General features: G+C 49.1%; 4 protein-coding genes across 13 annotated transcripts in view; 1 reads left to right on the forward strand and 3 right to left on the reverse strand.

Moving 5' to 3' along the window:
* Positions 1–1,244, reverse strand: part of ACIN1 (apoptotic chromatin condensation inducer 1) — a gene marked incomplete at its 5' end in the record, with an annotated part of 34,221 nt that extends 32,977 nt beyond the window's left edge. For 5 of the 8 annotated variants that reach the window (XM_080641264.1, XM_080641263.1, XM_080641260.1 and 2 more), the window contains one exon: positions 918–1,085. In XM_080641264.1, the coding sequence (XP_080497390.1) occupies positions 918–1,055 (138 nt within the window). Of the gene's footprint in view, positions 1–917 lie in introns of all 8 variants that reach the window. The other 3 variants (XM_080641256.1, XM_080641259.1, XM_080641265.1) reach the window with 3 other exon arrangements.
* A 146-nt stretch (positions 1,245–1,390) lies between these two features.
* Positions 1,391–5,898, forward strand: LOC308234116 (uncharacterized protein C14orf119 homolog). The gene is made up of 2 exons (XM_080641349.1): positions 1,391–1,560; positions 4,732–5,898. The coding sequence occupies exons 1-2, from the start codon at positions 1,526–1,528 to the stop codon at positions 5,159–5,161; spliced, it is 465 nt and encodes a 154-aa protein (XP_080497475.1). The 5' UTR covers positions 1,391–1,525; the 3' UTR covers positions 5,162–5,898.
* A 152-nt stretch (positions 5,899–6,050) lies between these two features.
* CIROP (ciliated left-right organizer metallopeptidase) lies at positions 6,051–10,980 on the reverse strand (the record flags this gene model as incomplete). The annotated part of the gene is made up of 14 exons (XM_080650496.1): positions 6,051–6,258; positions 6,769–6,948; positions 7,130–7,359; positions 7,561–7,833; positions 7,937–8,033; positions 8,110–8,179; positions 8,362–8,533; positions 8,610–8,755; positions 8,888–8,972; positions 9,466–9,591; positions 9,859–10,002; positions 10,326–10,377; positions 10,468–10,561; positions 10,686–10,980. The coding sequence occupies 14 exons, from the start codon at positions 10,978–10,980 to the stop codon at positions 6,051–6,053; spliced, it is 2,172 nt and encodes a 723-aa protein (XP_080506622.1).
* A 9,684-nt stretch (positions 10,981–20,664) lies between these two features.
* On the reverse strand, positions 20,665–25,357 carry CEBPE (CCAAT enhancer binding protein epsilon). Of its 3 annotated transcripts, XM_080668631.1 has the most exons (3): positions 25,274–25,357; positions 21,789–22,779; positions 20,665–21,205 (listed from the first exon to the last, which is right to left on the reverse strand). In XM_080668631.1, the coding sequence occupies exons 2-3, from the start codon at positions 22,296–22,298 to the stop codon at positions 20,870–20,872; spliced, it is 846 nt and encodes a 281-aa protein (XP_080524757.1). In that variant the 5' UTR covers positions 22,299–22,779; positions 25,274–25,357; the 3' UTR covers positions 20,665–20,869. The 3 variants fall into 3 exon arrangements, with proteins under 3 accessions (XP_080524757.1, XP_080524756.1, XP_080524758.1); XM_080668630.1 differs by lacking the exon at positions 25,274–25,357 and having other exon boundaries at positions 21,789–22,905; XM_080668632.1 differs by lacking the exon at positions 25,274–25,357 and having other exon boundaries at positions 20,676–21,205; positions 21,779–22,480.
* Between the last annotated feature and the right edge of the window lie 2,537 nt (positions 25,358–27,894).

Consider the following 27,894-nt stretch of genomic DNA (forward strand, 5'->3'; position numbering starts at 1 on the left):
TGTAAACTATGCTCTCTAAACACACACACACACACACACACACACACACACACACACACACACACACGAGCGCGCGCGCCCGCACAAGAAATGTCAGCTTATGTATAAGCAACGGTCTGCCAACTTAACCCTTGAGCCAACCCAGCCCTAATACTACCCACCACATATCCTAATTAACCCTAGTTAAAACCAAGACATCCTCATCTACCCTCCATTCACACAAACCTATACACACCAATCCACCCATCCACCTCATGATTATCCCACCCTAACTTACTCAAACCGATTCAAAATCCCCAACATATACCAACCTGCCTCACCTCTCACCAATATTCACCAAACTCCAATCTACTCAAATTGCTTTTGAATGCCGTATAAATTATACACCCCTCTCTAACCATGTCCCTTCAAATTAAGGATTCTCTTCACCTCACCTCCTAATATAATCAGACACTTATACTCTACTCCAATCCTATTATTTGGGATACGGATACCAAGCCCATCAACCCCTCCGCCTAACTATACCCCTAACTCCGACCCAGCCCAACCCGCCCCCCCCCTTAAGCCAGCAACGCCGGTGGTTGTAGTGGGATTTAACTCCTTCTGCAGCGCATGCGCCGAAACCACAGACACAAACAAGGAGCGGGTGGGGGAAGGAGGAAGGAGCTTAAGACACTCTGGGAGAGTAGCGCGCACCCTCCCATTTTGGGCTCGCGCCGCTGCCGTTAAGGCGGGAACCGGCGCTATCTCAATTCCAATGCGAGCCTCGCCAACCACCGTGCGCGCGGCTCCGGAGGTTCGCGCTGGCGGCCTGAGCGAGCTCGCGCCGAGCCCGGACACTGCGCCTGCGCCGCGGCAGAGACTCGTCTCTACCGGGTCCGCTCCCCTCCGACACCCCGGCAAGGCCGTCTCCTCACCCCTTTGAGCCGCTTGACCAGGGCACTCTTCTGCCCACTCTTGGCTAGGCCTCGTTGCTCCAGTGCGGCCTTCAGGTCGGTCACCCGTAGCGCCTGAAGAGGCTTCCCGTCCAGAGTCACCTCCTCCAGCTCCGCCATCTTGCGTGAGGTACTCGGGTCCGTCCCGACGGCTTCGGGCATCTTCGGTAATTTCCGCCAACGCCCTTCGAACGTACCGATCTGACCCCGCCCACTGCTGTAGTCAACCCCTCGATTACCACTCAGAACTCTCCGGGTTCCTCCGGAATTGCTCGGGTGTTTCCGTCTCCACATCGGCACCAATGGGTTCTCTCCATCCTAGATGCTCCCTCCTCCCTCGCCCTGCTTTTAGAATTCGGTTATCTCCGTTTCACCGAGGCTTTGAATCGAATCTATTCGGAAGCCCTCGACTTTGGCATAACCATGATCGGAGTTATTCGGCTCTCTTCGGACCTAAAGCTGAGGCGCTGAGATGCTTGGGTGTTTGGAGCTGGTCCGGGACCGGAAGTGCGTGGGCTGTCTGGCTGGCCTTGCTTAGGGTTTTCAGGAAACATGGAAGCGGTGGCGATAGTTGGAGCCTAAGTACTCTGATGGTCTCTCGGTGCCCTGTGAGAGGAAAGGGGAGGTAAGCGGGGTAGAAACCCCTCCCTGGGCTGGGTGAGACTCGGTGTTAGCGGGTCACCCTCGTAGGGCAAGTCTCCCGCTCTTCTACGGAAACAGTTGCCGCCTCCCATCCTATTAAATCCCCACCACTCCCATCTAAGGCTACGTTGTTGTTTCATACTTTGAAATGCCAGCCTTGGTGGCCTCCAAAGTGGGCAAGTGTCAGCACCGTGTCTTCGGACTCACATTGAACTAATTCATGATCACGGAACTTGAGTTTGCCATGGAAGCCATGTCTCAAGACTTGGGAAAAGTTCTCTCTTTTCCCGAAAAGGAGTTTCAAGTTCCTTTCTGAGGAATTGCTTCCTGTTAAGGCCACTGAAAAAAAGACAGCCTCTCCCAGGACTGTTTTGGTACTGAACTGATGTTATTGCTTGGGGGTTCCTTTCTTTCTTACTGCAAATAATCCAATTTGCAGTAGAAGAAACACAAACAGTAAAATAGCTCATATACAATAGTAGTTTAAGGTTTTCATTGTTGGAGATTCAATTATGGGCCTTGAAAACTATTCAAATTGGCTGACCTTCTAGTTGCATTAGTGATGCAAATCAGTGTCAGGGCATCAACAGGTATTATATTAACTTTTTAAAATTTGATTTTAGAGAAAGGGAGAGAAAGACAGAAACAGAGAAACATTGGTTGGTTGCTTTCCAAACGTGTTGTGACCAGGAATTGAACCTGCAACCTGGATGTGTGCCGTGACCAGGAATCGAATCTGCCATGGGAGGACACTACAACCAACTGAGCCACCTCCCCAGGGCTCAATAAGTAGTATATTAAACATTAAGGAAAATTTTTCAAAGACATGAATTGTCATCTACAGCAGTGTAGTAACACTGTTAGGTCCCTAAGCCACCAAACCAACTAGACTTTTTCAGTCTTATATGAACAGGTTATTTTCTTGTTTTTCTTACTCTTCTATCTTATTTTAGGCCAGGCACCCATCACTTATTCTGCTCTTTAATTTTTTCCTGGTGCTTTACAGGAAGTATAAGGAAGTAATGGATGTTATGAAATTCTTGGCATATTTTAGAAGTAATATGCACATTGCAAAGGATACACACACACACACACACACACACACACACTAAGTGCCCCGTGCATGGATTTGTGTACATTGAAAGGAAATTAATTAGAAGGTGCCTGGATGGGCTGGACATGCCCTGGAGCCAACCTCCCTCGGTCCCTTCCCAGATGGCTGCACCTGGGGCAGCACCTCGGCTCGAAGGGCATCTGTGGAGTGACTGGGGTCCCTCCAGCAGGTGGAGTCCCTTGGCCCAAGGGGTCCCGGATTGCGAGAGGGCAGTTCTTGGGTGACACACCTGGAATCGGGCTCCCTCCTCTCTGGTTCCAGGGTGCATAACCTGAGAACCGCCGCTGCCAAGTGACCACAGCTTGGCAGCTCCAGAGTTGAGCATCTGCCCCCTGGTGGTCAGTGCGCATCATACCTACTGGCCAGTCGGATGGTTGCTTAGCCTTTTATATATATAGATAAATATTATATAATGGTTTTATTTCCCCTTCACTATTGATATTGCTGGAATGATTAGTATCTAGGTCCTCCCTGACCAGCTGCATGTACTTGATTAAAAAATGGGTTCCTTTTTTTTCACTTAGGGAAGATGTGATAGACCAACATTAATAATTGTTGTGTTTTTTTTTTCCTTTACTCAACCTGAAACTTAGGAATAGGCAGGAGAAAATAAAGCAAGAAATATATTGGAGAAGCTGGAATTATTGAGGGTCAAGGAACAGCAGGGAAAGAGGAAGAGAAGAAAAAACAAAAGAGAGGTGGAAGGGGTCAAACAAAACAGAAGACTGGCAAAAAAGGTTACCATAGCCACAATTCCCAGAGCAAAGATGTATGTAACAAGAGTATTTGGCCTTCCAAATTGGAAATTGATCTTAAAGAAGCACAAATATCTTTTTCCCTGAAAAATTCTCCTGTGGTGCCAAAGTAACAAGAGGATGAAATCATTCAAGGAGACTTTACAGATGACATAATTGATGTCATTTAGGGAAAATGGCCAGATGTTGATCATGATAGCATCAAACATCTTGGAGAAGTGAAGAAGTGATTTTTAATTATCTAAACTGAGAGTTGATATGGCCAAAGGGAAAGAGGTTTTTTGAGAAAATATATATTTATCCTACAATAAAACTGTAAACTACCCTCACCCTTGGCATTTTCATAGTTCTGTACAAGGCTGATTTTTTTCTTTTTTTTTTTCATTGCTATAGTCTAATAAACAGGGGAGACTCTTGCTTATGCATGAAATAGAATTTAGTCCAAAAATTTTGGTCACTTGCCCAGCCAGTGTTGCTCAGTGGTTGAGCATTGACCTATGAATCAGGAGGTCATGGTTTGATTCCTGGTCAGGGTATATGCCCAGGTTGTGAGTTCAATCTCCCTCTCTGAAATCAATAAAAATATATTTTAAAAAAATTTTTTGGCCAAAACTGGTTTGGCTCAGTGGATAGAGCGTCGGCCTGTGGACTGAAGGGTCCCGGGTTCGATTCCGGTTGTGGGCACATCCCCAGTGGGAGGTGTGCAGGAGGCAGCTGATTGATGTTTCTCTCTCATCGATGTTTCTAGCTCTCTATCCCTCTCCCTTCCTCTCTGTAAAATATCAATAAAATATATTAAAAAAAATAAAAAAAAATTTTTTTGGTCTACTTGAAAAAGTGTTGGTTATTTTTAGATTATAAGAATGATGGAGGGAAACAGTGGTTAGGGAGAGTAATAGGTTTGAAAAAGAGAGGAAGGTTGGCAAATATAAAATGAAGTTATTCTTGAATGATTTCTCTAAAGTAGTTGGATAACAACTGAAAGGACCCTGTTTTCAATAAATTGAATTGGTAATTTTCTTTTTTTAAAATATATTTTTACTGATTTCAGAGAGGAAAGGAGAGAGAGAGAGAGAGAGAGAGAGAGAGAAACATCAATGGTGAGAGAGAATCACTGATTGGCTGCCTCCTGCACGCCCCATACTGGGGTTTGAGCCTGCAAGGTGGGCCAGGCAAAGTAATTTTCTTTTTAGATGCTGATTGAATATGATAAGGTTCCTTGTTGTTGGGAAGTTATATTTTGGTTGATCTATCTAAAGGGTATATAACTGCTTTTATGTTTCAGGATGCCACTGGAATTATCTTCATCTTCGGTGCAGCTGTCCTTCCCTTCTCTCTTACCCTCAGTGCCAGGCAATTCTATTAACTCTTCCCTTCCCCCAATGTCTTACATCACTTCCCAGGAAATGAAGTGTATTCTTCACTGGTTTGCCAGTTGGTCAGGTCCCCAGCGTGAACGTTTCCTACAAGACCTGGTAACTAAAGCAGTGCCAGGAAAATTACAGCCATTGCTAGAAGGTCTGGAGCAGCTTAGTGTGTCTGGAGCCAACCGACCACCTTGTATCTTTGAGTGCCAGCTACGTCTTTGGGATCAGTGGTTTCGAGGTTGGGCTGAGGAGGAGCGCAATGAATTTATCAGGCAGCTGGAGGTCAGTGAGCCAGACTTCGTGGCAAAGTTTTACCAAGCAGTGGCTGCTACAGCTGGTAAAGACTGATAGGCATTAAAATCAGAGAAGAGAACCATAGTTGATGGAGCCGAAACTTCAGCTCTACAGTGAGAACTTCAAATGTGCCACTTAAAGGTCTGGGGATGGTATCCTGATTCACTGACTGAGCTTGCTGACTAGTACAAGCCTGGTTATTGCAATGTTTACAGCACATCCGCTGGACTACTAGTGTAAATGTTTTCCAGCTAAGCAAATCCAGAGTAGCAGTCTGCCTCTAGCTTACTTCTTTCCAGGAGATGTCAAACCCTCAAGAATTTAATGGCTTTTGCAACTATAACCAAACGGCACCTACACATAATTCAAGCCTACTGCTGGCCCATGGGGATATAAAGTAGAACCTTCCTACTCCAGAAGCAGGAGAGAAGGGCAATAAAAGGTCACGTTTTTATATTTAGCTGGATTCAGAAGTCTGGTTTCACCTCCCTTAGTAGATTCAGGCACAATTATGTGACATCCTAACCACTAGCTTTCCTGTGATGATTTAGAAAAAATTATGGAAAAATCAGAAGAGGGAGATAATTAGTTATTCCTTCCTCCACACTGATGTGTGTTTGAATCCAAATAGTAATGACTTTTTCCAAAAGCATATATGATATCCTTAGAGCTGTTAGAAGATATTCTGTAAGTTTGCTCTATAACAATATGAAAAAAAGTGACATTCTTTAGAGGTTGAAATGTTTATTTTTTTTTTTGTATCAAAATAAAGAATGAATCTTTGGAATCATAAGTCTCTACCTTTTTTTTTTTTCATTGCAAACCCAGTATGAAAAGAGGCATTCTGAGAAAAGTAGAACTTAAGTGTAGATAGTAGATTGACTTTCATCCAGTTGTCTTCCAAGAAATAATCTGTCCTGTCCCCACCATGCTCTGGGTAACATCACACCTCCCTTATTCCTCCAAATGAGCCCCTTGTGCTTTGGAGCTCTGATGAATGGTAAGGGGCAGATGGTCGCACCTGAAGAGTAGCTCGTTTCTGATAGGCCACGGTTCCCAGTGCACCCACCAGGATAAGCAGCATTAGGCAGAGCACTATTGACAGACCTAGATGGGTCATGGAGGAATTATGACCTGAGGTAACCAGGAACCTAGGAACATAGAAGTAATATTTGGCTTGGAATAATGCCTAGGCTTAGGAGGTGAAGGGTTTTACCTTTATTATCATACTTAGAGCTCATAAAACCCTGCTTTAAACAGAAAATAAGACTGACTATAGAACCTGAAAATAGGAATATAACCAATATCCAAGTCTTCAGCATCTTAGATTGTTGGAAGGAGACTTAACTTGACAGTGAGGGAAGTGGCTTAAGGGGAAGGCTGACTAAACTGGTGTTTAGGTAGTTAGACATGGTGCCTGGATAGTGCTTAAAAAAGGGAGGGGGTAGGATCCCTATGTCCTAGAGATGGGGGAACTCCACTATCATGACGGGAGGGATGTTCTATAATGATAGGCCTGAGATAATCATGTCAGGGATCCTTATTTCCTGAAATAACTCTGTCTAAACTCATGTATACACATGAGTAGGTGCTTAATAAATACAATTTCAAACATCTGGACTAGGAATTGGGGGAAAAATCTACTTGCAATGTTGTCTTACTTGCTATATTCTGTGGTAAAGTTGGCTCCTCCATAATATACTTCTAGAGGCTTCTTCTGGAGAGTCAGGGTCAGGGCCCTGTGCAGCATACCAACCGAAGGCCCTTGGCAACCAGGGGACTTCCACATATGCACAGTGAACACCAGATTAGTGGTAATTGAAGGGCTGTGGAAATAGCACCTAAACAGACATTTGGATCTATTAATGGAGCGATAGTCCCTGGAAGGCTGTATCTCATGAAACATGTAGGCTTAGGAGTGGGATGAACAGAAAATCTCCAGAAGACAGTTGTGAAGTAAAGGACTTAAGCATTCTCTATGGCCCATCATAAAAATCCTCAGCCTGAATTGCCCCTTTTTACCTTCCAGTGCCTCCTCTGCTCACCAGAGCCTGTAGGATTGCTTCAGTCAACTCTTCTCCTTCTCCCTTCCCTAGGGAATGGCCTGGGGGCCCAGCTAATCCAAAAGACAGCCTGAATAACATGTCTTGGGTTGAAAGACTCATAGGTGGGGAAGTAACAGCATCTGTATCTTCATTAGTCTGACACAGCCGACCCCGGGGACAGAAGAGAAGACCATAGTACCCAGGTATCTACAAGGAAACATGTAGCAGGTTATAGTCAGTTACTTGCTCAAGTCCTCCTAAGAAAAATGTACAGTCTAGATCAGAATCTTGGGCTCAGTGGCTACTTAGTAAAAAGTGAACAGAAAACAGTTTGGTTATACCACTGTACAAACATTTCCAAATTTCTTTTTGCCAGTGTGTTACGGCTTTTCCACCTATGACACCCACCTGAATAGCCTTTCCTGGAGGGCATGAAACCCAGGGGGATCCCTCCAACTGCACCTTGTAGGCTCCCCTCTCTGTGCATTGATGTAAGTAGCAGTGGCCAGTGAGCTCCTCTTCCTTCAGGTGTGGGATCTGAGAGGGATGTCTGACCTTGTCCCCAAGGAGCAGTTGTGATGTGAGGTTGGAAAGGAAGCAACGACTCTGGGAATGGTAGATCTCCCCATGGGGATTCTCTGCCCCAGGTGGGAATCCATTTTCCTTTTTCCAGCATTCACTCTGAAGAGCAGGGCAGAAGGTAGAATAGTGTTTGTCTCGATGTCTTTGAAGTTGGCTCCTCTCTAGGTCCACTCAGTTTCACTCTGTTTTCTAATCTACTCACCCGGTTGGCCAAGGGCTTGTACATGCGGCAGCCTTCCAGCACAGGGTCTGAAGAGCAGCTTCCCTTGTCCAAGTGCAGGTAGTGGCAGCCCAGTCCACTGTATGGGAGAGATGGTAGAGTGACACTTGGATCACTGACAGCTGCACAGCCCCTCAACCACTCAGCACACACACCTGCCAGTACAGAAGAAGTCAGAGGAGCCAGTCCCACATGTGGTCACCAGGCCAAATTCCAGGCCAGATCCTGTTTGAGAGATAGGGAGAAAGAGCATTCAAAACAAATGAAGCCCCAAACATTCCTCCAGTGCTGGCTATGCTTATAGCCTCCATTACATCTTAGCAGCAGATATTCTTTCCAGCCTCTCTCACTTCCCCCAAACTGACCTCGGTCATGTGTGCCCTCTGTAATGCTCCCTTATTTCTCACCATGGCCCCACAACAGCTCCTCTGCAGCACTGTGGTTGACTTGGTACCAGCCTGAATCTTTGAAAGCAGCAAGAGTGATTGGGTCTAGTCGAGTGCGCTGGGCACCATCGAAGATAGCGGTCATTATAGAGCCTTGGAGTAGTCGGGCCTCCCAGTGTGAAGACAAAGGGCCCTACTGGAGAAGGTAGCTGGTTGCTACCTGGCTACTCCCTCTTCCTTCCATCATCCCAAGGTGTTCTTATTCTTACCTCTTCTTCCAAGGGGGCACCCAGTGAAACCCCTAGCACTCCCAAGTGTTTGGCCAGGCTGTGGCTAACAGATGGGGTGGTGAGAAGCAGCTGTCCCCACTCATCTCGCCTTGTCACCTGTTGCCTTGTAGAACAGTTCTCTCCAACTGAGTACAGAAAGGGGAGAAGGCAATATGAGGAAAGGTGAGGTAGAATTGGAAGGAAGAAGTTCATGAGATAGTAGTAATTCCTTGTAGTTGACATTGTGGGAAGGCCTCTTCCTCATTCCTCTCATTTACCGCTGGGTCCTGAGGGGCAATCCCGCCACTTCTTGAAGAGTTGTCCAGAGAAACCCAGGGCATGAAGCAATTCGTGTAGTGTGGCCTAAGGACAAATGACAGCAGAGTGAGGGGACTGGGTTTGCAACAAGATTAGCCAGCCACTCTATAGGCCCTCTGTCCCATCACTTCTTAGAAATTGAGACACCTTCTATTCCCTCCCCCCTTTTTTTCCCCTGTAAGAGAACATTTGTTTGGTAAATCACAGAGTTAGAAGTAATTCCTAGAAAGAAATGGGTTTAGGAAACAAGTTATTGAGATAATGAAAGGATCCTTGGAGCTTGGGAATGAGGAAGCTAATGGTAACTTGCCTTGGGTGGGGAGGTGGAGGAGAAAAGGAAGGGAAGGGAAGGGAAAGGGACAGAAAGGAAGACAAGGAAAAGGAAGGGAAGGGAAAACAAGGGAAAGGAAGGGAAAGGCATGGCCGGTGTGCTCTGGGGAGGGAGAGAGCCTATTCCATCCTTAATAGGTTCTTCAACTTCATGGGAAGCTGAGTGACCTGCCCCACCTCACCCAACCTGTCACTATACAACAGTCACCATGACGATGTCACTATGGTTGAGGCTGGGGCTGGTGAGATGTTGGGCACAGTAGACAATGGTACCAGCAAGGGGCCTGTCTTCTGAGTCCAGTTGGCAGCAGGCAGCATAGGCAATGACAGAGGGCTGTGGATGAATGAGTCAGGACAATGTATGGGCAGAAAGGAGAGAAGTGGGGTAACACAGAAGAAATCTTCCTGAAAATGGAGGTTCAGTGTTACCAAGGGATGGTATAAACTTCAGAGGGTTTTTAACTCTCACCCAAACTTCATCAGCATGTCCAAAGTTAAGCCAAATAAGCACAATTTAATAAAAACTGCTTTTATGCGCCTTGCCCCTCATTTAAGATTAAGAGAGGCAGAGTAGGGAAAAGGGATTTGATTTGAACCTCACCTCTCGGTGGCACTTGGAAGTGTGGGCAACCCGCACATACAGGAGAAAATCAGTATTTTGGACCCCAGGCCCATCTGGCTGGACCAGTTGCGGGGGACCCTGCTCTGGCCACAAAGCATAACCTCGGAGATGGGCATCAGGGATCTGGCAGGGAGTGAAATGTGACATCTAGATTAGCAGGTGTGCTGGAAGACATGGCAATAGGAAACTGGGTACTAGGAGTGAGGGGCAAAGTGTTTCTATGTCTAATGTGTCTTAGTGTCATCTAGGCAGCTGGTTAGAATAAGGAATTCTACCGTCACCCACCCTACCCAAAATCTCTGATTTAATAAATTGCCAAAGGGACACAGGGCTCAGGAACCTGTATTGCAAGGGAGCACATTAAGTAATTCTGATGCTGTTGGTCTTGGAGAGATCTAAGCAGGCTCTAGATCTTCAGATCTCCAAAGCTGAGAATTTAATCTCACCTTTGCACCCAGGCAACTTTCTCCTTTGTACCCTGGGTTCAAGAGGCTGCATCTGCAAAGAATGAATATCTGTAGGTAAGCTGGAGACATTTCTGGGTACCCTGAAGAGGTATTGTATACATTCACAATGACATGAACTCACCTGTGGTAGTTTGGAGTATCTGGGTCTCCCCAGACAGCATGGCAGTACTGTGCAGGGTCTCGGCTCAAAAGCAGGGGTCCTTGCACTGGAGGCACTAAACAAGATGAAAGATCCATTTCATCTCAGTATCTTGGAGTTCCAGCTCCTTTTCTGTGGTGGTCTTCTACCTCAGTTCCCTCTGTTCCTCAGCCCTTCCTGACTCCTGTTCATCCACTCACCTGCTAGGACACCCTGGAGTCGCTGAGCAGCCTCTCTCACTGCGGCTAGGGCTCGGGATTCCCCACTCATCCCATCTCCCTCAGGATCCCAAGCTCCACCAGACACAGGGTCTCTTATATGGCAGGTTTGGATTCGGAGGGGCTGAGGATCATGAGAGCCAGGGAAGGTGAGGGTGGAAGAGCGGAAGTTCGAGGGAAGTTGGGAGGAAGGTGGCCTGAGAAGGCTCACAGACTTCTGTGTCTCATCATGTAGACACCTGCGTGCGGCAGCCCCCAGCAGCAGCAGCAGCAGCATCTTCCTTCGGTGTCTTCCACAGCCTGCCCTGAGGCTCTCTTCTGGCCCCTTCTTCCCTGCCTCACTTGCTTCTGGCTTTCCTTTCTTTACCATCTCTCTGCATATCTCCTCCCACCACTTTTGCTTATTTTTTCAAGATGTGAGTGTTGTTGACTAAATCTACAATTCCTTCCAGGAGGTCGCATGTGAACCACAAGAGCCAAAGTTGTCTCTTCCCAGAGGTGCCAGAGGTGGAGAGCTGGGTGAGGGGCAGTGTTATTCCCAAGGCCTGGCCCACCTGTGAAGGAACTCACCTAACCAGCTTCCTTCTCTCATCCTAACTCCCCTGCCCTTCTTCTTCTTTTTTTAAAAAATATATTTTTATTGATTTTAGAGAGGAAGGGAGAGGGAGAGAGAGATTGAAACACCAATGATGAGAGAGAATCATTGATCGGCTGTCTCCTGCACGCTCCCTACTGGGGATCCAGCCCACAATCCAGGCATGTGCCCTTGACCAGAATTGAACCCGGGACCCTTCAGTCCCCAGGCCAACGCCCTATCCATTGAGCCAAACCTGCCAGGACTCCCCTGCCATTCTGAGTGGAAAACCTCAGAATCTTCCCGGAACTAAAATGTGGATTTTAACTAAAATGTGGATTTTAACATAATGGTGTGTGTGTGGTGGGACATTCTTTGCTTCATAGGTATCTGCCTAGTTCATGGAGATGTACAAACAAGGCACCTGCACTTTACTAGCCCCATATCAGAGCTGGGTGGACCCTAAACTGCCAGAGGTTAATGCATCTTCTCCATCTGTGTACGAGACTTAGTAGGTGCTTAACAAATACATGTTGAGCCCTGGCTGGTTTGACTAAGTGATTAGAGCATTGGCCTGGGCACCTAAGGGTCACAGGTTGGATTGCTGGTCAAGGGCACTTACCTTGGTTGCAATTTGATCCCAGGCCCAGGTGGAGGTGCATGTGGGAGGCAGCCAATTGATGTGTGTTTCTCTCCACACTGTTATCTCTCTTTCTCTTCCCCCCTCCTTCCTCCCTTCCACTATCTCTAAAAATCAATGGAAAAATATCCGCAGGTGAGGATTTAAAAAAACTCACAAATATGCCCCAGCTGCTTTGGCTCAGTGGCTAGAGCGTTGGCCTGCGGACTGAAGGGTCCCGGGTCGATTCCAGTCAAGCCTGCACAGGTTGCAGGCTTGATCCCCAGTAGGGGGTGTGTAGGAGGCAGCCGATCAATGATTCTCTCTCATCATTCATGCTTCTATCTCTCTCTCCATCTCTGAAATAAATAAAATATATTTAAAAACAAATACATGTTGGTTGACTGACAGCTCCAAGGAGAGGCTGTTGTATTCACAGAAGCCACTTACAGGCATGTGGGGAGGGAAAGGAGACTCTTAAAATGGACAGTGATGGAAAACATTCAAAGATGTCCTCACCAAACTCTTGGAACTCCCTTTGTTTTCTTTGCTCATTCTGTGCTTTCACATCCTGTTGACTCTGCCTGGATACCCCTCCTTCCCTGCCTGCCTGGCTAATTCTTCCTACCTTCCCTGTAATTACTCTGGGAAACCTTTCTTAACACCTCCAGCAAAAATTCCACACCTGCCAGAGGGGGAGGCAACCTCTCCTTCCTGCTCCCAACAGAACACTTGTCATCTTTTATAATTGTGGCTTAGTGGCTCTCCTTCCTCTTCCTGCACGCTTTCAAGGTGGGTCTGCTTCCTGGCTGGCTTTGTATCCACAGCACTCGGCATAGCTCAGAGGGCTTAGTCTTCAGTTTGTGGATAGAACCTAACCCTATTATTTAACTTTTGAAGAGGCAGGTCCAGGGTGCAGTGACGTAAGGCAACATAGCTAATTCATGACAGAGAAGGCTGGGGAGACCGACTTTTATACTCTTACATTCCAGAGCTGTGGCTGGCACTATCCATTACAAGGGAGGTATCCAAACTCTGGAGCCAAACCAACTCTGGTCCACTCTATCTATGTAACTTTAGCCAAATGCCTCAGTTTTTCCATTTAAAAAATGGGGATGATTGTACTTGCCTGATAGTGTTTTTATGAGGAGTAAGATTTGTAAAGTGCTGAGAACAATGTCTTGTTTATGGTAACGAAGTCAAGTAAAGTGTGCATATTCTATAGACATTTTAACTCAGTGGAGAAATATTCCATTATTATCGACATGTGTAAAAATCTTTAGAGGACTCTTATTTTTTGTCTGTTTTTTAAAAATTGATTCTTGTTTTTTCTCTAAGACAAACCTAGTCTTTTTCTCCAAGTGTTGGAAGAAGCCTTTTTCTCTCCTGACTGGGACAGGGCAACTGTAAACAAAACCTTGGGGTGATGGACTCAAGGTCTGTGTGGCTCTCTTCAGGTTTTCTGGCTCCCACCTGGAGCCCCTCCTATGCTTTGCTGCCCCCTTGTGGTCATACTGAGGAGGGTGCGCCCCACCAGGGTATGGGTTCACCCTAACTTCACACACACTCACAGAACTTCATACCTTCTCACAGAGGAAGCCCAAGAAACACCTTGATTTTCTTCTGCTGGAATACCTCTCTGAATGTGCCTGGCAAACTCTTCCTCATCTTTAAAGATCCAGCAGAGAGGTTAGCTGACTGTTGAGACTTTATTCCCCAAGCTGAATTAGTTTGCATATCCCCTGGTCACTAATAGCATTTCTTTCACATCTTTGAAGTAGCTCGTATTATACTCTCCTGACATTTATTTTTGTGCTTGTTTCCTTGCTAGACTCTGTGTGTGTGTGGGGGGGTGCTGAATCTGATTCATCCCTGCCTCTTTGAAGAGGTATGAAGTAGGTGCAGAGAGGTAGTGGAGGTGAGAGATGAAAGTGAGGCCAGAGCAAGGAGGTAAGGAGAGAGTGTGAAGATAATAATTTTATTGAGCACTTCCTTTGTGCCCATTGTTCCAAGCACTTTAGACTCATGTAAACCTTTCAGCAACCATACAATGTAGGTATCATTATAGTTCCAATTTTACAACTGAGGCACAGTGAAATTAGCCAACATAGGTAGGTGGTAAAATGTGGGATTTGAACCCACATAGGTAGTCTCCTGAGCACAAGCTTTAACCCATCATGCAGTAGTGCTTCTCAAGGGCACAGCATGGAGGAGAAATAAAGGTGTGATGAGCCCTGACCCGTTTGGCTCAGTGGATAGAGTGTCGGCCAGCGGACTGAAGGGTCCCTGGTTCGATTCCGGTCAAGGGCGTATACCTTGGTTGCAGGCACATCCCCAGTGGGGGCTGGGCAGGAGGCAGCTGATTGATGTTTCTCTCTCATCGATGTTTTTAACTCTATGCTTCTCCCTTCCTGTCTGAAAAAAAAAATCAATAAAAAATATTAAAAAAAAAAAAAAGCTGTGATGAGAGGAACAGGATGAAAAAGATGAGGCCGAGGAGAAAAGGTGGAGATGAGGAGAGATCATGGGCAAGGAGAAGGTGAAGGCTATAATGAGAGAGGGTGGAGTTAGGAGAATGGAAGTTAGAGTGATGGGGATGAAGGTGAGAAAGGGCATGGAGCTAGGAAGTTAGATAGGTATAAGGAGAAGTGATATTGATGAGGAAGGGGCAGATGTGAAAGAGATGATGTGGGATGTTGGACAATGTGGAAGGTGGAGAGAGGATGGGGCTGAGCAGAGCAGTTGTCCTACGTGGTGTATCAACCATAGGGCTGATCATCTAGGATGCTGATCTCTCAGTTCTTTCACCCTTTTTTCTCTAACACTCTTCTCAATTCCACCTTAACAAGCCACTCCCAGAGTCATGCCCAGAGCCTTATCATCACCAGAAACTGTAGCACCTATGAAATAACCGAATCAATCATCCCACTCTGATATGATCTCCTTTGGCTTAAGTCGGCTCATTGCAGCTGTTCTATGAGCTCGTTGAAGAACCACTGGCCCTTTCTGTCTTTTCATCTCTCCTGTCCACCTTAGCTTCCAGGTTCACCACTAAATCCCTGTTTTGTAAGTGCCTTCAGCTCCCCTTCCCAGTCTGTCCTGTCCATCCCACCTCCCTGGATAAGATCCATTTGTTGCCGAGCTGCTAAGGACAACTGAAGGAAATCGCCCCCAGATCAGACTGCTGTCACTCTAAATTTGTCATCCATTTTAGTTGTGTACTTCCAAGTTAGAAATATCAGCAATCAGCTTCCTCTTCCACCCTCAGCAACTAGGATTTTACTAGTATATCTTCAAGCCTCCTTCTCTGAGTCTCCTGCTCAGTCACTTGCAGTCACCTCTTCTTCCACCGTGAGATAGAAGTCAGCCTCTGCCTGCTACTAACCTGTGTCTGCTGCCATCCCTTTTTCCTCATTAGGAGGAAAAAAAAATCTTCCTTTGGAAGGTGTTTCCTCCCTCTGGTGCTCTGGATCCCATCTATTGGAGCAGGATGTGGTCTCAGCCCCTCTCTGACCTCACCGCCCCCCCACGCCCCCGCTTGGTCTAGTCTGCCTGCCCCTCCCCAGTCTCTGTCAGTGATGGGGAAGGACCTGTAGCTCAGGACCTTTGCATACTCTTTCTTCTAGGAACCCCACTTTTTTTTTTTTTTTTACCAGACTGACACCTACGTACCTTTTAGATACCCACTTATGTTACTTCCTCAAAGAAGCCTTTCCTGACACTTTCAAATCAAGAGCCCTTATACATATCTGTTACAGTCACCTTTTTACTTTTGCCACATAGCACTGTCCACAATTTAGAGTTATATATTTATTTGTAAGATTCCGTTCGTCTGTCCCCCTCACAAATCTGTTAGCCCCACAAGAACAAGGACTGTCCTCCTTGTTTATCCAGTAGCTCCCATAATAAGCAAAGTGCCTGGCTTGGAGTAGGTGTTATTAGGTATTTGGGGGGCAAACAAATGACTGTAGTGAAAAGGCAGGAGGGAGCTGAGGGAGGAGGAAGGGTGAGGATGGAAGATGGGAGGTGAGGAGACTAGATGGAGAATGAGGAGAGAAGATGGTGATGAGGAAAATGAGCAAAGGTGAGGCTAGGGATGGAGGGAAGAAGAGGTGAGGAGAGGACCTCTGGGTCTGCGTAAGTCTGCTTGGGAGGTTTGAAGGCAGAGCTGGTGGGCGGGGCTAGCCTTTATCTTGGGGTGCAGCCCTAACCTCAGATGGTGACAGAGCTGGAGCTAGCAGGGGTTTTGCAAACCGTCCCGATTGCAGCAGGCCGGCAGTCTCACTCGGGACAGGCGGGTGGGGCCTGGGCTTATCTCCTGAGTACAGCCCTAACCTCAGATGGTGACAAAGCGGGAGCTAGCAGGCGTTTTGCAAACCGTCCCGATTGCAGCAGGGTTGGATGGCCTGGCCAGCGGTGACAGTGCTAGGTGTGGGGGCAATGGGTTGGACAGTTTGAGGCTGGGTTGAGGGCAAAGCTTGGCTTGAGGGGCGTAGGGAACGGACCCAATCTATGTATGGCTTCCCTCTACCTACCCCAGATCTCTATTTATAAAAGAGAAGGGGGAGGCTCTGCAGGTGGGTCTCTCCCCACGAGGAAGCCTTCCTTTTCCCAAGTCCTAGGATACTTCTACTGCTCCCTGAAGTCAGAATTGGTGGCCAGTTGCAAGCATTTCCTCTGAAAATACCCACCATCTCTCCATGGGTTAGCCTTGGGGAATTTTTTATGTGCCACTGAAGTTTTTCCTGAGGCCAGGCCAGGCCTGCTTATAGGAGCAGCTGAGAGTGGCCACCAGGAGTCCCGTCCAGGTGGACCATTCCTACTTTGGAGCAGCCCGGGCTGAGAGGAGAGAGAGGTCTGCCTGCTGGGGGCTGGCAAGGGTGACGGGAAGTGACTGGCCTGTGGAAAAGGAGATGCACAGGCCCTCAGCCAGCCCTGGCTCTTGTTGCCTCAGCATCTCCTCTGCAGCCCCCTCCATCCCGTAGTCCCCTCACTGGCTTGGAACAGGGTAGGGGGTGGAGATGAAGAGGCCCCTTCTACCTCCACAACCCCAACTGGGATCTTGCAACACTGGGATGGGGGCCCCGGGGGCCCAGGCATGTGGCAATCCATGAGGGGTGGGGTGGGGAGGTGTGCACGGAGCAGGGGGAGAGGCTTTCACAAGCAGCCTCCACCGCGACTGACCTTGGCAGGTTCACCTTGGGCAGCTTCCCCCTCTCAGAGGTATCTCCAAACAGCCTTCCTCCTTGCTGCTTCCCTGGGGCCTGAGATCCCATCTTTCAGTACAGGACTTCCATCCTGCTCCCCAGCTATGCTGATGAAGGAAAAGTGGGTCCGGGCTGTGGATTCTAAAGCAATAGGAATGCTTTAGATGTCCCTCCTTTCTCCCCACCTATTAACACCCCTCCACTCCACTCCTGTCTCCTTCCCAAGAGAGACCTTGCTTTTTTTTTTTTTTTTTAATAATACGTTTTTTGTTGATTTCAGAGAGGAAGGGAGAGGAAAAGAGAGATAGAAACATCAATGAGGAGAGAGAATCATTCATCAGCTGCCTCCTATAAGGCCCACACTGGGATCAAGTCTGCAACCCGGGCATGTGCCCTGACCGGGAATCAAACCCTGACCTCCTGATTTATAGGTCGACGCTCAACCACTGAGCCACGCTGGCTGGGCAAGAGAGACATTTCTTGACCATTCCAGCTAAAATAGCTTCCCCATCTATTAGCTTATTTGGTTTCCCCAATGGGTATATGCAAATGGAGTAATTAATGAATTTAATGAGGGTGCTCTACAGAAGTGAGAATGAACAGGATTAAGGGAAGGCAGCAAGGAGTGGTGAAGTGGGCCTGGTGGCAGCAGGGGGGCATCACCCCACAGGCCATTTGGGCAGGAATCCGGTGAGAAGGAGCTGTGAAGAGTACCTGTTTTGTCCTGGGAAGGGTTGGGGACAAGCACCTCACTTCACTCTCCTGTCTTACCTGGTATGTGGCAAGATGGACAAGGAGGGGCAGAGGAAGACACTCAGCGCATTTGTTTGTTGCCTTTTTCTTTCTACCCCTTCAGCTGGGAGCTGGGTTGTCTTATTCACCACAGTATTCTGGACACCTTGCAACGGCCTGGCACAGGAAAGATGCTCAATAAATACTTGTTAAGTGTTACTTTGGCCCAAACGAGTTGAGGTCAGCTTAAAAGCCTTATTCAAAAAGTGTGACATCAGGCCCCGGCCAGTGGCTCAGTTGGTTGGAGCATCATCCTTGTACACCAAAAGGTTTTGGGTTTGATCCCTGGTAGGGGCATATAAGTAGGTTGCGGGTTCGATACCCCGTTGGGATGCATTTGGGAGGCAACTGATCGATCAGTGTTTCTCTCTGTCTCTCTCTCTCTAAAAATAAATAAACAGCCTGGCCGGTGCGGCTCAGTGGTTGAGCATCCACCTATGAATCAGGAAGTCATTGTTCAATTCTTGGTCAGGGCACATGCCTTGGTTATGGGCTCAATATCCAGTAGGGGGCATGCAGGACGCAGCTGGTCAATGATTCTCTCTCATCAATGATGTTTCTGTCTCTCCCTCTCCCTTCCTCTCTGAAATCAATAAAAATACATTTTAAAAAATAAAAGAAATTTTAAAAGGTGTGACATCTGGCTACCTGTCATCTCCCCCTGGAATATGATCTGCCACAGAGGATGGGATATGCTCAGCACGCTGTGTCACACTGGGCCGGGTGTTCTCTTCTCTCCCAGTGGGGCTTCTGCAGTCCTGGGGCCAGCCACCCACCCTGAGGAGCCCCTGGGGTGGTGGGGGCTGGGAGGAGACACAATTCAGAACTGTGGGAAAGAAGCCTGGGGTTAATGGTGAAGCAACCCAGGTCCCATCACCCAGAACCCTGAAAATAAGTCAAGGGGCAGTGGTCTTGAGGTGGGAGGAGGAAATCCGGAGGTTGAGTCACTCAGTGTGTTCTGTACAAACCCCCCTTATGCAACCCATCCCCCTGGGCTGAAAGGAAGGTGCAGGATTCTCCCAGGCATTCACAGAAACTGGCACCTCTCCCTTCCAAACTCAGACGGCTCTAGTGGGTGAAGTTCAGATCTGTCTGCCCAAACCAGACCTGGGACAGGGGATCCAGGGCACAGATATAGGAGAGATGGTGCTCAAGAGACACCAAGGCAAAGGCAGGAGAGGGATGAGTCCTGGGTAAGGCAGGCATGGTGCCCATGAATGCCCAAGATGTGGGAAGGCTCTGACACTGGGGATGTGGAAAAAGAGACAACAGGGAGGATCTGGACCCCAGTCTTTCTGCGTCTCACAGAGTGTTTCCTTGATGTCTGATGCAGGCTTTCTCAGCAGTGGCTTACAAGTCATTGGTGATCTAGAGGAGACTCTATCCTGTTTTGTGTCTCCCTGTCTCTGTCAGGCACTCCTGATCACTTATGAATGAATTCAGTTGCCCTGCCATGTGCTGTATACCTCTGAGGGGAGGTGTGAGCTCAGAGTAGAGAGACAGGTGCCTGTGCTGAGACAGCAAAGGGACTGAGTGAGCTTTAGGACAATGTCTCTTATGCCCTCAACCACGTTATCTATAAAATGTGGCTCACATTATCTTGCTTCTCTGAGGGCCAAGCCCACTGGATGATCTCTTGAGGTCTTTTCTAGCACTTCTTTTGATCTATAATTTTATGGAGCTAATTTTGGTTTTGCCTCTAACCAATTGTGTGATTCTAAGTCCCTTCCCGTCTCTGAGGCCTCAGTTTTCTTACCTGAAAAAAATGAGAAGTTTACATGAGATCTCTGAGGTCCTGTCAGTTCTAGCAAAATGGAATAATGACTGTTCACACTGACCCTGGCCCAGGCCCTGTTCATCTATGAACATAACAGCACTATGAGGTGGGGGCTAGCTCTACTCCCATTTGCAGATGAGGAAATTGCAGCAGGGAGAGAAGTAGTTAGCTCGAGGTCACACAGCTAGTAAGCAGCAGAGGGAGATTCAAATGGAGGCTCTCAAGCACTGCACTACTGTGCGTCTTAGGTGAGAGTTCTGTGAAAAAGAAAACACTTTGGACATGGGGTTTCACTGTCATCCTCCTCATGATCAATTTTCTCATAAACAAACAGGCCTCAAGACCTTTCCCAACGGATTCATCCCCTAAGCACTCAGATGCTCATGAGTTAGGGCCCCAGGGGATGAGGAACAAAGATGGGAGTGGGTGGGAGGGAGCCATGGGGACATGTCAATCGTGTAGACTGAAGCTGTGGATCTGGAGAGAAGAGACTAAGTCCTGGATCAAGAGCTAAGGGTCCACAAGTATAGCAGAGTCATCTGGAATTTTCGCCTTGGTCACCTGGGGCAGGAGCTCCCAGGTGATACCTCCAGGTGACAGAGAGCAGGGCTTGGGTCAGCAGGGTCTGGGTGGTGCTAGGTCTTCCTCCAAGCCACAGAGCTCTGTTAGGACAGTAACCAGAGGCCACTCTAGGTCCTGTGGGATGCAGGAGGGCGCCTTCAGTGTCCAGAGGACGGGGGCGGGGGGAGGGGAGAGACAGAGTGACAGACACACTGTCTGTCCAGGTGGTGTTTTGGGGGAGAGCTGTGGGCAGCGTATCTGCTGAATATTTGGAAATATTCCCAAATATTCACTTGGGCATGGAAGCAAGAGGTATGCAGAACTAGGCACATGCATTCCCAGGCTCTTGCTACAGCTCCATTTGCTGTCTTTCCTCTGCATGGCCAAGGCACACACACAAACACACACTCACACAGGCCCAGGCCCAATGTACAGCCCCAGTACCAAATCATAGTGCAATTTTATTCAGCTTCAGAATCATAATGCTGAGGCCTGCCCTCCTCCCTTGCCACCTGCTGCCATTTGTCCATGGTTTATGTCTCAGGCTTGGCCTGTGAGGGGCTCTAGGACCCCAGCAGGGCAAGGGTCCCCAGGGTCAGGCTCGGGGGTAAGGTGCCCATAGTCTACCAGCCGGACTCAGCTGCAACCCCCCACACCCTTGATGAGGTTGGCGGCCTCGGGGATCTGGCGGAAGAGGTTTCGAAGGGTGTCCAGCTCCTGGGTCAGCTGCTCCACGCGGCTGCGGAGGCGCTCATTCTCTGCCATGTACTCCAGTACCTTCTGCTGCGTCTCCAGAATGCGCCTCTTGGCCTTGTCCCGACTCTTGCGAACGGCAATGTTGTTCCGCTCCCGCCGCAGCCGGTACTCCAGGCTGTCTTTGTTGACCGCCTTCTTGCCCTTGTGCGAGGGGCCAGCTGGAGAGGGAGCCTTTAGAAGGGGACTGCAGGAGGGTGCGGCAGCAGCCATAGGGGCCTGGAGGGGAAGGCACAGAGGGACAAGAGGTGAGGGCTGGCCAGGAAGCAGAGTGGAGGCAGGGCAGCAAGGCCAGCAGCCAGAGCACCCTTGGGCCTCAAAGAGATATGGGTTCCAGAGCCAGCTCCTGGGTCCCAGTCAGAGCAGCCTCTGCCTGCCGGATGCAAAGGGTCCCGGCTCTGACTAAAACTCCCTTTCATGCTCCACACTCTCTGAGGATACTTTCCTTCAATCTATCTTGAGTCCCCAATTCTGTGATCAGCAAGCATTTCCTCTTCTAGAAGCAGGCGGCAGAGAAACAAGAGGTGGGCAGCAGAGAAGTTGGGGGGCCTGAGGTCAGGCAGGTCAGCTGGCCACAGGGACTGCAGGACATTGGGCTTCAGGGTGGGAGTGGATCCACAGAGAAGGAAGCAGGGTCATGGTTGGGTGGTGGGTGCAGAGAGCTTTGGGGTGAGTCAATTTCACAAAGCAACACCAAACACAGACTCGCTAAGAATGTAAGCAGGAAGCTCAGAGTTCCCCCATCCACAGGGGCCTCTCTCCAGCCCCTGAAAGGCACGGAGGAGAACTGACCTGCTCTTACCTTGAGGACACGCAGGGGCTGGCTGGACGCTGCTAGAGCCGGGGGCAGATGCATGGCCGTCTGCCCACAGTGTGCCACTTGGTATTGCAGAGGATTGTAGCCGCTGCGGCTGGCCCCGCGGCTGCCCTCGGGGCCCCGAGGCTCCTCCTTCACAGCCACAGCCCTGGGGTCGTAGCTCCCTGGGCTGCTGTAGATGCCAGGTCCCAACGCCTTCCTGTCAGGGCCGAAGGTGTGTGGGGGGTAGGCGAAGGGCCGAGGGTCAGGCGGCAGGTAGTGGGGGAAAGCAGGGGCTCCGGAGCCCTTGAGGCCTCTGGCCTCCGGTGATGGCTTCACAGAGAAGAGGTCAGAGAGAAGCTGCTCCTCCCCAGACTCGATGTAGGCAGAGAGGTCGATGGAGGCCTCATGCTCGCACATGTCCCCCAGCTCCCCAGGCCCCGCGCGGGCCCCTGAGAATTCGAGTGGCTGCTGGCCAGCCCGGGGCTCACACTCGTAGTAGGTCCCGTGGGACATGGCTGGTCCGCCCCCTGGGTTCCCCGCCCCCGGGCCCTGCTCTTGGGGCACCTTGGGATGCTCCGTCTGCCCTTCCTCGACCGCCCCCTGCCCTAGATTTGCCCTAGATCTGCCCTCTCGGGCTCCTCTGTCACCCAGTCCTGCCTGGCCTCTCTCCTCCCTACTCTGTTTCCTTTTCCTTCCTCTGTAGTCAATGCAGCTTTTCTCTTCCCTTTTTTCCCCCCTCTCTCCCTGGGGTGACTCAGGGAGGGGCAGGGCGCACCCTGAGGGAGGGATGCAGCCTTAGAGAAATGGGGCCCCCAGCCTATTTAGCGGTTGGGCACTCTTTGGTCAGGATCCAAGTCAGAGTTTTGAGCTGCCCAGGAGCTGGTGCTTCTGGGAACACCTCCCCAGTCCCCGCTGAGTCCAGGGCATGCCAGCGTCCTTGCTGAGGGCAACACCTCCCTCTGAGAGTCCTCTTCCCTCCAACTTCCAAAAAGTTCTGTGCAGAATGAGGTGCCAAGTCAGAATGAACAGAGAACACCCTCTTCTAGTGCTGACCCCCGGCTTTGGCTGAGCTCCTCCCTCAACACCTCTCTCTCAGTCCCCCAAAAGTCTAGGCTCCACCCACTCCCAGAGGCAGTCAGTTCCTTTTGTAGCCCCACCTCCCAGGGCATTCTCCTGGGTGCAGGCCAGGGGGCGTTTGAGGGGTTTAGGAAATAGAGATAGGTTCTAGGACCGAGTCATACCCAGGGCCTGTGTTATGGCACAGAGCCCGCTCATTTGCTAGGTTTTTGCACAAGGTCTATGCAATTGTCCAAACCCTCATATGTTTCCAGCTGTGGCTAGCTTTAGCAGCCTGGCACTGGCCCTGAGTGCCCCAGCTTGGCTGAGGCTCCTGATCAGGACTTGGACCCTGTGCCCCAGGCACAGGCAGGTTGCTGCCCCAAGAATGAACTGTCACACTCTTCTGGCGGCTCCAGAGCCTCTTTTCCTGCTGCCCTGTGCTGCCAGAGCCTCAGGCTGGAGCTCTGCCCTGCTCTGGACCTGGGGCTCTGCCCCATTTCCTGTGCCCTGGCCGCAGGGCTCAGGCACTCTCCACAGCTCGGTTTGCTGTCTTTCCTTCTGCATAGCCATTTTCTGACCTTGATGCACGTCTCTTGGGACCACTTCCTCTTGTGAGGCTTGAGAAGCCTTGTCTTTTGTTATCACCTCTTCCTGGGGCTCCTCCTGAAGAGGAGAAGCTCAGGGCTTGCTCTCTGTACTTTTGGTCTCATGGGAGGTCTCTTCTCCCTTCCCTTTTCTTTTTCTCTGGGAACTCCCCACTCTTTTCTGGCAGAGGCACCAGCTGTGCCCCTGTTTTTACGTGTCGAATTATATCTATAAAAGGGACGATAGTTCAGTGAAAAGGAAGGGCACATAGAAGTGTGTTACTGGCTCTTTTATCACCAGCAAATGCTGGGAGTGCCTTGTGGGGAGCTAGCAGGTTTTATAGGTCAGGCACACCAAGGGCCAGGCCACAGTGGGGAAAATGCAGAAGGGATAGGTGTGGCATTAATCACTAAAATGAAGTATGCAAATAGAGCCGCCTAAAGGTCAGACAAGTTACCCCTCCAGTTAGCGTCCTTTTCGTCCCTCCCAACACCACAACACCCCAGGAGCTTTCCATGCAGGGATTGAGGTGCTTTCTCTAAAAGCCCTGACCTGGCCCTAGCCGGTTTGGCTCAGTGGATAGAGTGTTGGCCTGTGGACTAAAGGGTCCCAGGTTCGATTCCAGTCAAGGCCTTGGTTGCAGGCGCATCCCCAGTGTGGGGTATGCAGGAGGCAGCTGATGGATGTTTCTAACTCTCTATCCCTCTCCCTTCCTCTCTGTAAAAGATCAATAAAATATATTTTATATATATATAAAATTAAAAAAATTAATAAAAGCCCTGACCTGGCTGAGCGCCAGCCTTTGGACTGAAGGGTCCCAGGTTCCATTCTGGTCAAGGGCACATGCTAGGGTTGCAGGCTCAATCCCCAGTAGGGGGCGTGCAGGAGGCAGCCAATCAATGATTCCCTCTCATCATTGATGTTTTTATCTCTCTCTCCCTCTCCCTTCCAGTCTGAAATCAATAAAAATATATTTTAAAAATAAAATAATAAAAGCCCTGACCTGGCATGGGAAGATCTGCGTGCATCCCAGAGACAGATCTCAGGAACCATATGGGGAGATTTGTTCCGCCTTCTCCCCGTTTCTCCAGACCCTGCGGCAAGCAGGTACCACAGCTGAGCCAATTCAGTTTGGCGGCAGTGCCTCTGTGAACCATCAGGTGGCAATGTTGGCCCAAAATCTGGACTTGAGGGGCTGCTGTGGTCAGGAATCAGGTGGCCGACAGAGGGCAGTCTCCCACAGTCTTGACCCCGAGAGACAGACCGGGGTCTGTGGGGAAGGAGGAAGAGGGAGCACAGCTGGGATGAGGACTTACGGTGCAGTTACTGGGAGAGTGGACAGGCTGATAGGGCCTTGTCTCAATGAGGAGAAATTCTATCCCTCCCCAACTTTGAAAATACTAGCGATGACAGTGAAGGCCTGGCATTTTCTGGTGTTATGCTTTTTCAATCATTGAAACATACACTTTTTCATGCTGACAGTTTCCTTGTGAGTTAAGTAGGAAGGTAAGCAAGATAGATGGTATTTTTATTGTTGCCTTATAAATGAGGAAAACAAGCAGAGCTGCCCAAGGTCATTCAAGCATGCTGCGTTGATCTTGGGGGAAAGGGCAATGGGTTAGTTCTTGATACCCTCAGCAAGAAGGGACAGGGAAATGGGGGAACTGTGTGTCTCAGAGAGCCTTCTTTGGCTCAGTCAGCCACCCTGGGGGAGGGGGAGAGCATTAGCAGTGAGCGGAGCGAACAGGCGCTGGAGGAAGCAGGGAGGTGTGCAAATAAAGCCGGCAGGAAATGAGAAAGTCGCACAGCTCTGGCGGGAAGATAAGTGATCTCAGGTCTCTCACCTTCCAGGCTGGTGGCTGATGTTGCTGGCTCACTGACATCAGTGTTTCCCAGTAACCGAGGGGTTTGGCCAGGCTAGAGCTTCTCTGGATGTTTGGGCAGGGGAGGAGTGGGTGCTGGGCTGGAAGGAGGGTGGGGAGGGCGGAGCCAATCAAGGGCTCCGGTATACTTGGGTTCTGCATAATTGTTCAGGAGCCGAAAGAAAGCCTCCTTGGTCAGCAGAATCGTTTTCTCCTTGCTCCTGCAGTTGCTACCTGTTTACATTCACTGAAGCAATGCATGTGTATTATCTTACTGACTCTTACCTGCCTCAGTTCAAAGGCCACCTCTTTTACCAAGTCTTTTGGACAGAGAGGCAGTTGAGCACATGGGGAAGTGTCAGAGATAACAACTCAAATCCTGCCTTTGTCACCAGCTCCATGACCTTGGACAAGTTACTTAATCTTGTAAAATGGCAGTAGTCATGCCTACTTGATCAGGTTGTTTAATTAAACTTTGAATAAGATAACGCAAGGAAAGTAATGTTCAGTCTCTTTCTGCCCTCCCTTTGACCACCAATTGCAGTTTATCTGTGTCTCCTAAAGGGATACAGTCTGCAGCCTCATCTGCTGCTTCAATTTGACAAGTGCTTTTGAACACTTAGGTGCCAGACACTGCATGGGATCTGGGGATCCGGCAGGATCAGCCCCTGCCTGCAGCAGCTGGAGTCCAGCCAGAGTGGGCAGTCAGTGATGCTGTGAAGGGCACACATCTGTGCCACGTGTGTGCTTTGTGTTTAATTACTTAATTTATTGATTTTAGAGAGAGAGGAAGGGAGATAGAGAGAGGGAGAGAGAAACATCAATTTGTTGTTCCACTTATTTATGCATTCATTGGTTGATTCTTTTTAAAATGTTTCTATTGATTTTTAGAGAGAGGGAGAGGGAGAGAGAAACTTCAATCAACCAGCTGCCTCCTGCATGCCCCCCACTGGGGATAGAACCCACAAGCCAGGCATGTGACCTGACTGGGAATTGAACCATCGACCTTTTGGTGCATGGATGACATTCAGCCAACTGAGCCACACCACTCAACCAATTGAGCTACACCGGCTAGGGCAGTGGTCAGCAAACTGCGGCTTGTGAGCCACATGCGGCTTGCGAGCCGCGGTTTGCCGCTCTGTTGACTAATGAGTTTGCCGACCACTGACCTAGACTCTTCATTCCAATAATTACAGGCTGTTGTTGTTCCTTGTGATTAAGCCCCTAGGGCATTGGTTGATTCTTGTATGTACCCTGGGGATCAAACCTGCAACCTTAGGGTATTGAGATGATGCTCTACCCAATTGGGCTACCTGGCCAGGGCTGCCATGTGTGTTCTTGCCTTCTCCTCCCCATAGACTATTTGCTCTTTGAGGGCAGGGTCAGATACATCTTTTGGACCTCTTCAGCTGTATTGACCATATTGCTTGAATTAAAATTAAGAACAGGTGGATTGACATGTATGAATAGTCTTATGAGGAAAATGGAACAAAATATTTGAAGTCTGTGCTGATTTGAAAAATTCAGGAATAAGTTGGCTATTCCACAGCATATAACAAAATTCTTGTACACAATTAATATAGTCACACAAAAATTGGTTTTTGACTATATTAATAAATGAATGCTTAAGCAGCTATGATTTCAGTGACCTCCAAAAGTCTCCCAAGTCCCCTAAGGTCTGAGCATCTGAGTTCCTAGCATTAAAGTGACTGACAGAATTAAGACAGGTGAAAGGCCCAGGTTAAAAATAAATGCATGTTGCTCAGGAGGAGACCCACATTTACTCGTTTGACCAGGTTGAAAAGATCAGCAAGTGTCATCTTACAGAGAGACAAGGGGCCCCCAGGGACAAGTGTCTCCATGGAGCAAGAGGGGGTTGGCGAGGACTAGACTTGCCAGAGTGGGGCAACATAGAGGACACCTTGGGCCACTCAGGGAAAGGCAAAGTGTGTTTTGGGGAAGAAGGGTCTCAGAGGGTGGCTATGAAGCTTGGAGAAGGGCCTCTTGCAGAAGACTGGCCTCTGTCCAGTTGTGCTCTCACTCTTTTGGGACAACCTTGGGCTGGGAGATTGAGGAACACTGTGAGATTAGATTCCATGCTCTTTTTCTCCCCTTCTCTAAAAGCACTAAATATGTTAAATGACTTGCCCAAGGACACACAGCTGTTTGGTGGCTGACCTGGGACTCAGAGCCAAGTGTTTGTGCCCCTGTTAATAGCAAGGCTCCAACCTCAGTCTAGAAGAACACCAGCCATAAAACCAGAGTGTTAGGACCAGCCAGGACAGGGAGTGGAGGCATCTTGCCTGCCTGTGTCCTCACAGTGGCCAAGGTGGTGGAAGGTGATGTCTTAACACCCTTCCACCCCCACTTCCCCTCCTGCCCATGTCTGTCAGCAGTGCTGACTCTGGAACAATGCCGTCCTGGGACAAGCAGTGGGAGGGCTGCCCACAAAGGTGGGACTCCAAACAAGGACAGGGTCTAATCCCATCAACTTTCTCTAGCAATTAACCCAAAGCATCAGGAGGTCCTTGTCCCTACCGTAACCACTTCTTCCTTTGTCCTAGTCCAACGAGGCTTAGTCCCAGCCCTCCTAGTCTTCCACC

This window comes from Plecotus auritus (assembly GCF_963455305.1).
Source record: "Plecotus auritus genome assembly, chromosome: 1".
NCBI lineage: Eukaryota > Metazoa > Chordata > Mammalia > Chiroptera > Vespertilionidae > Plecotus > Plecotus auritus.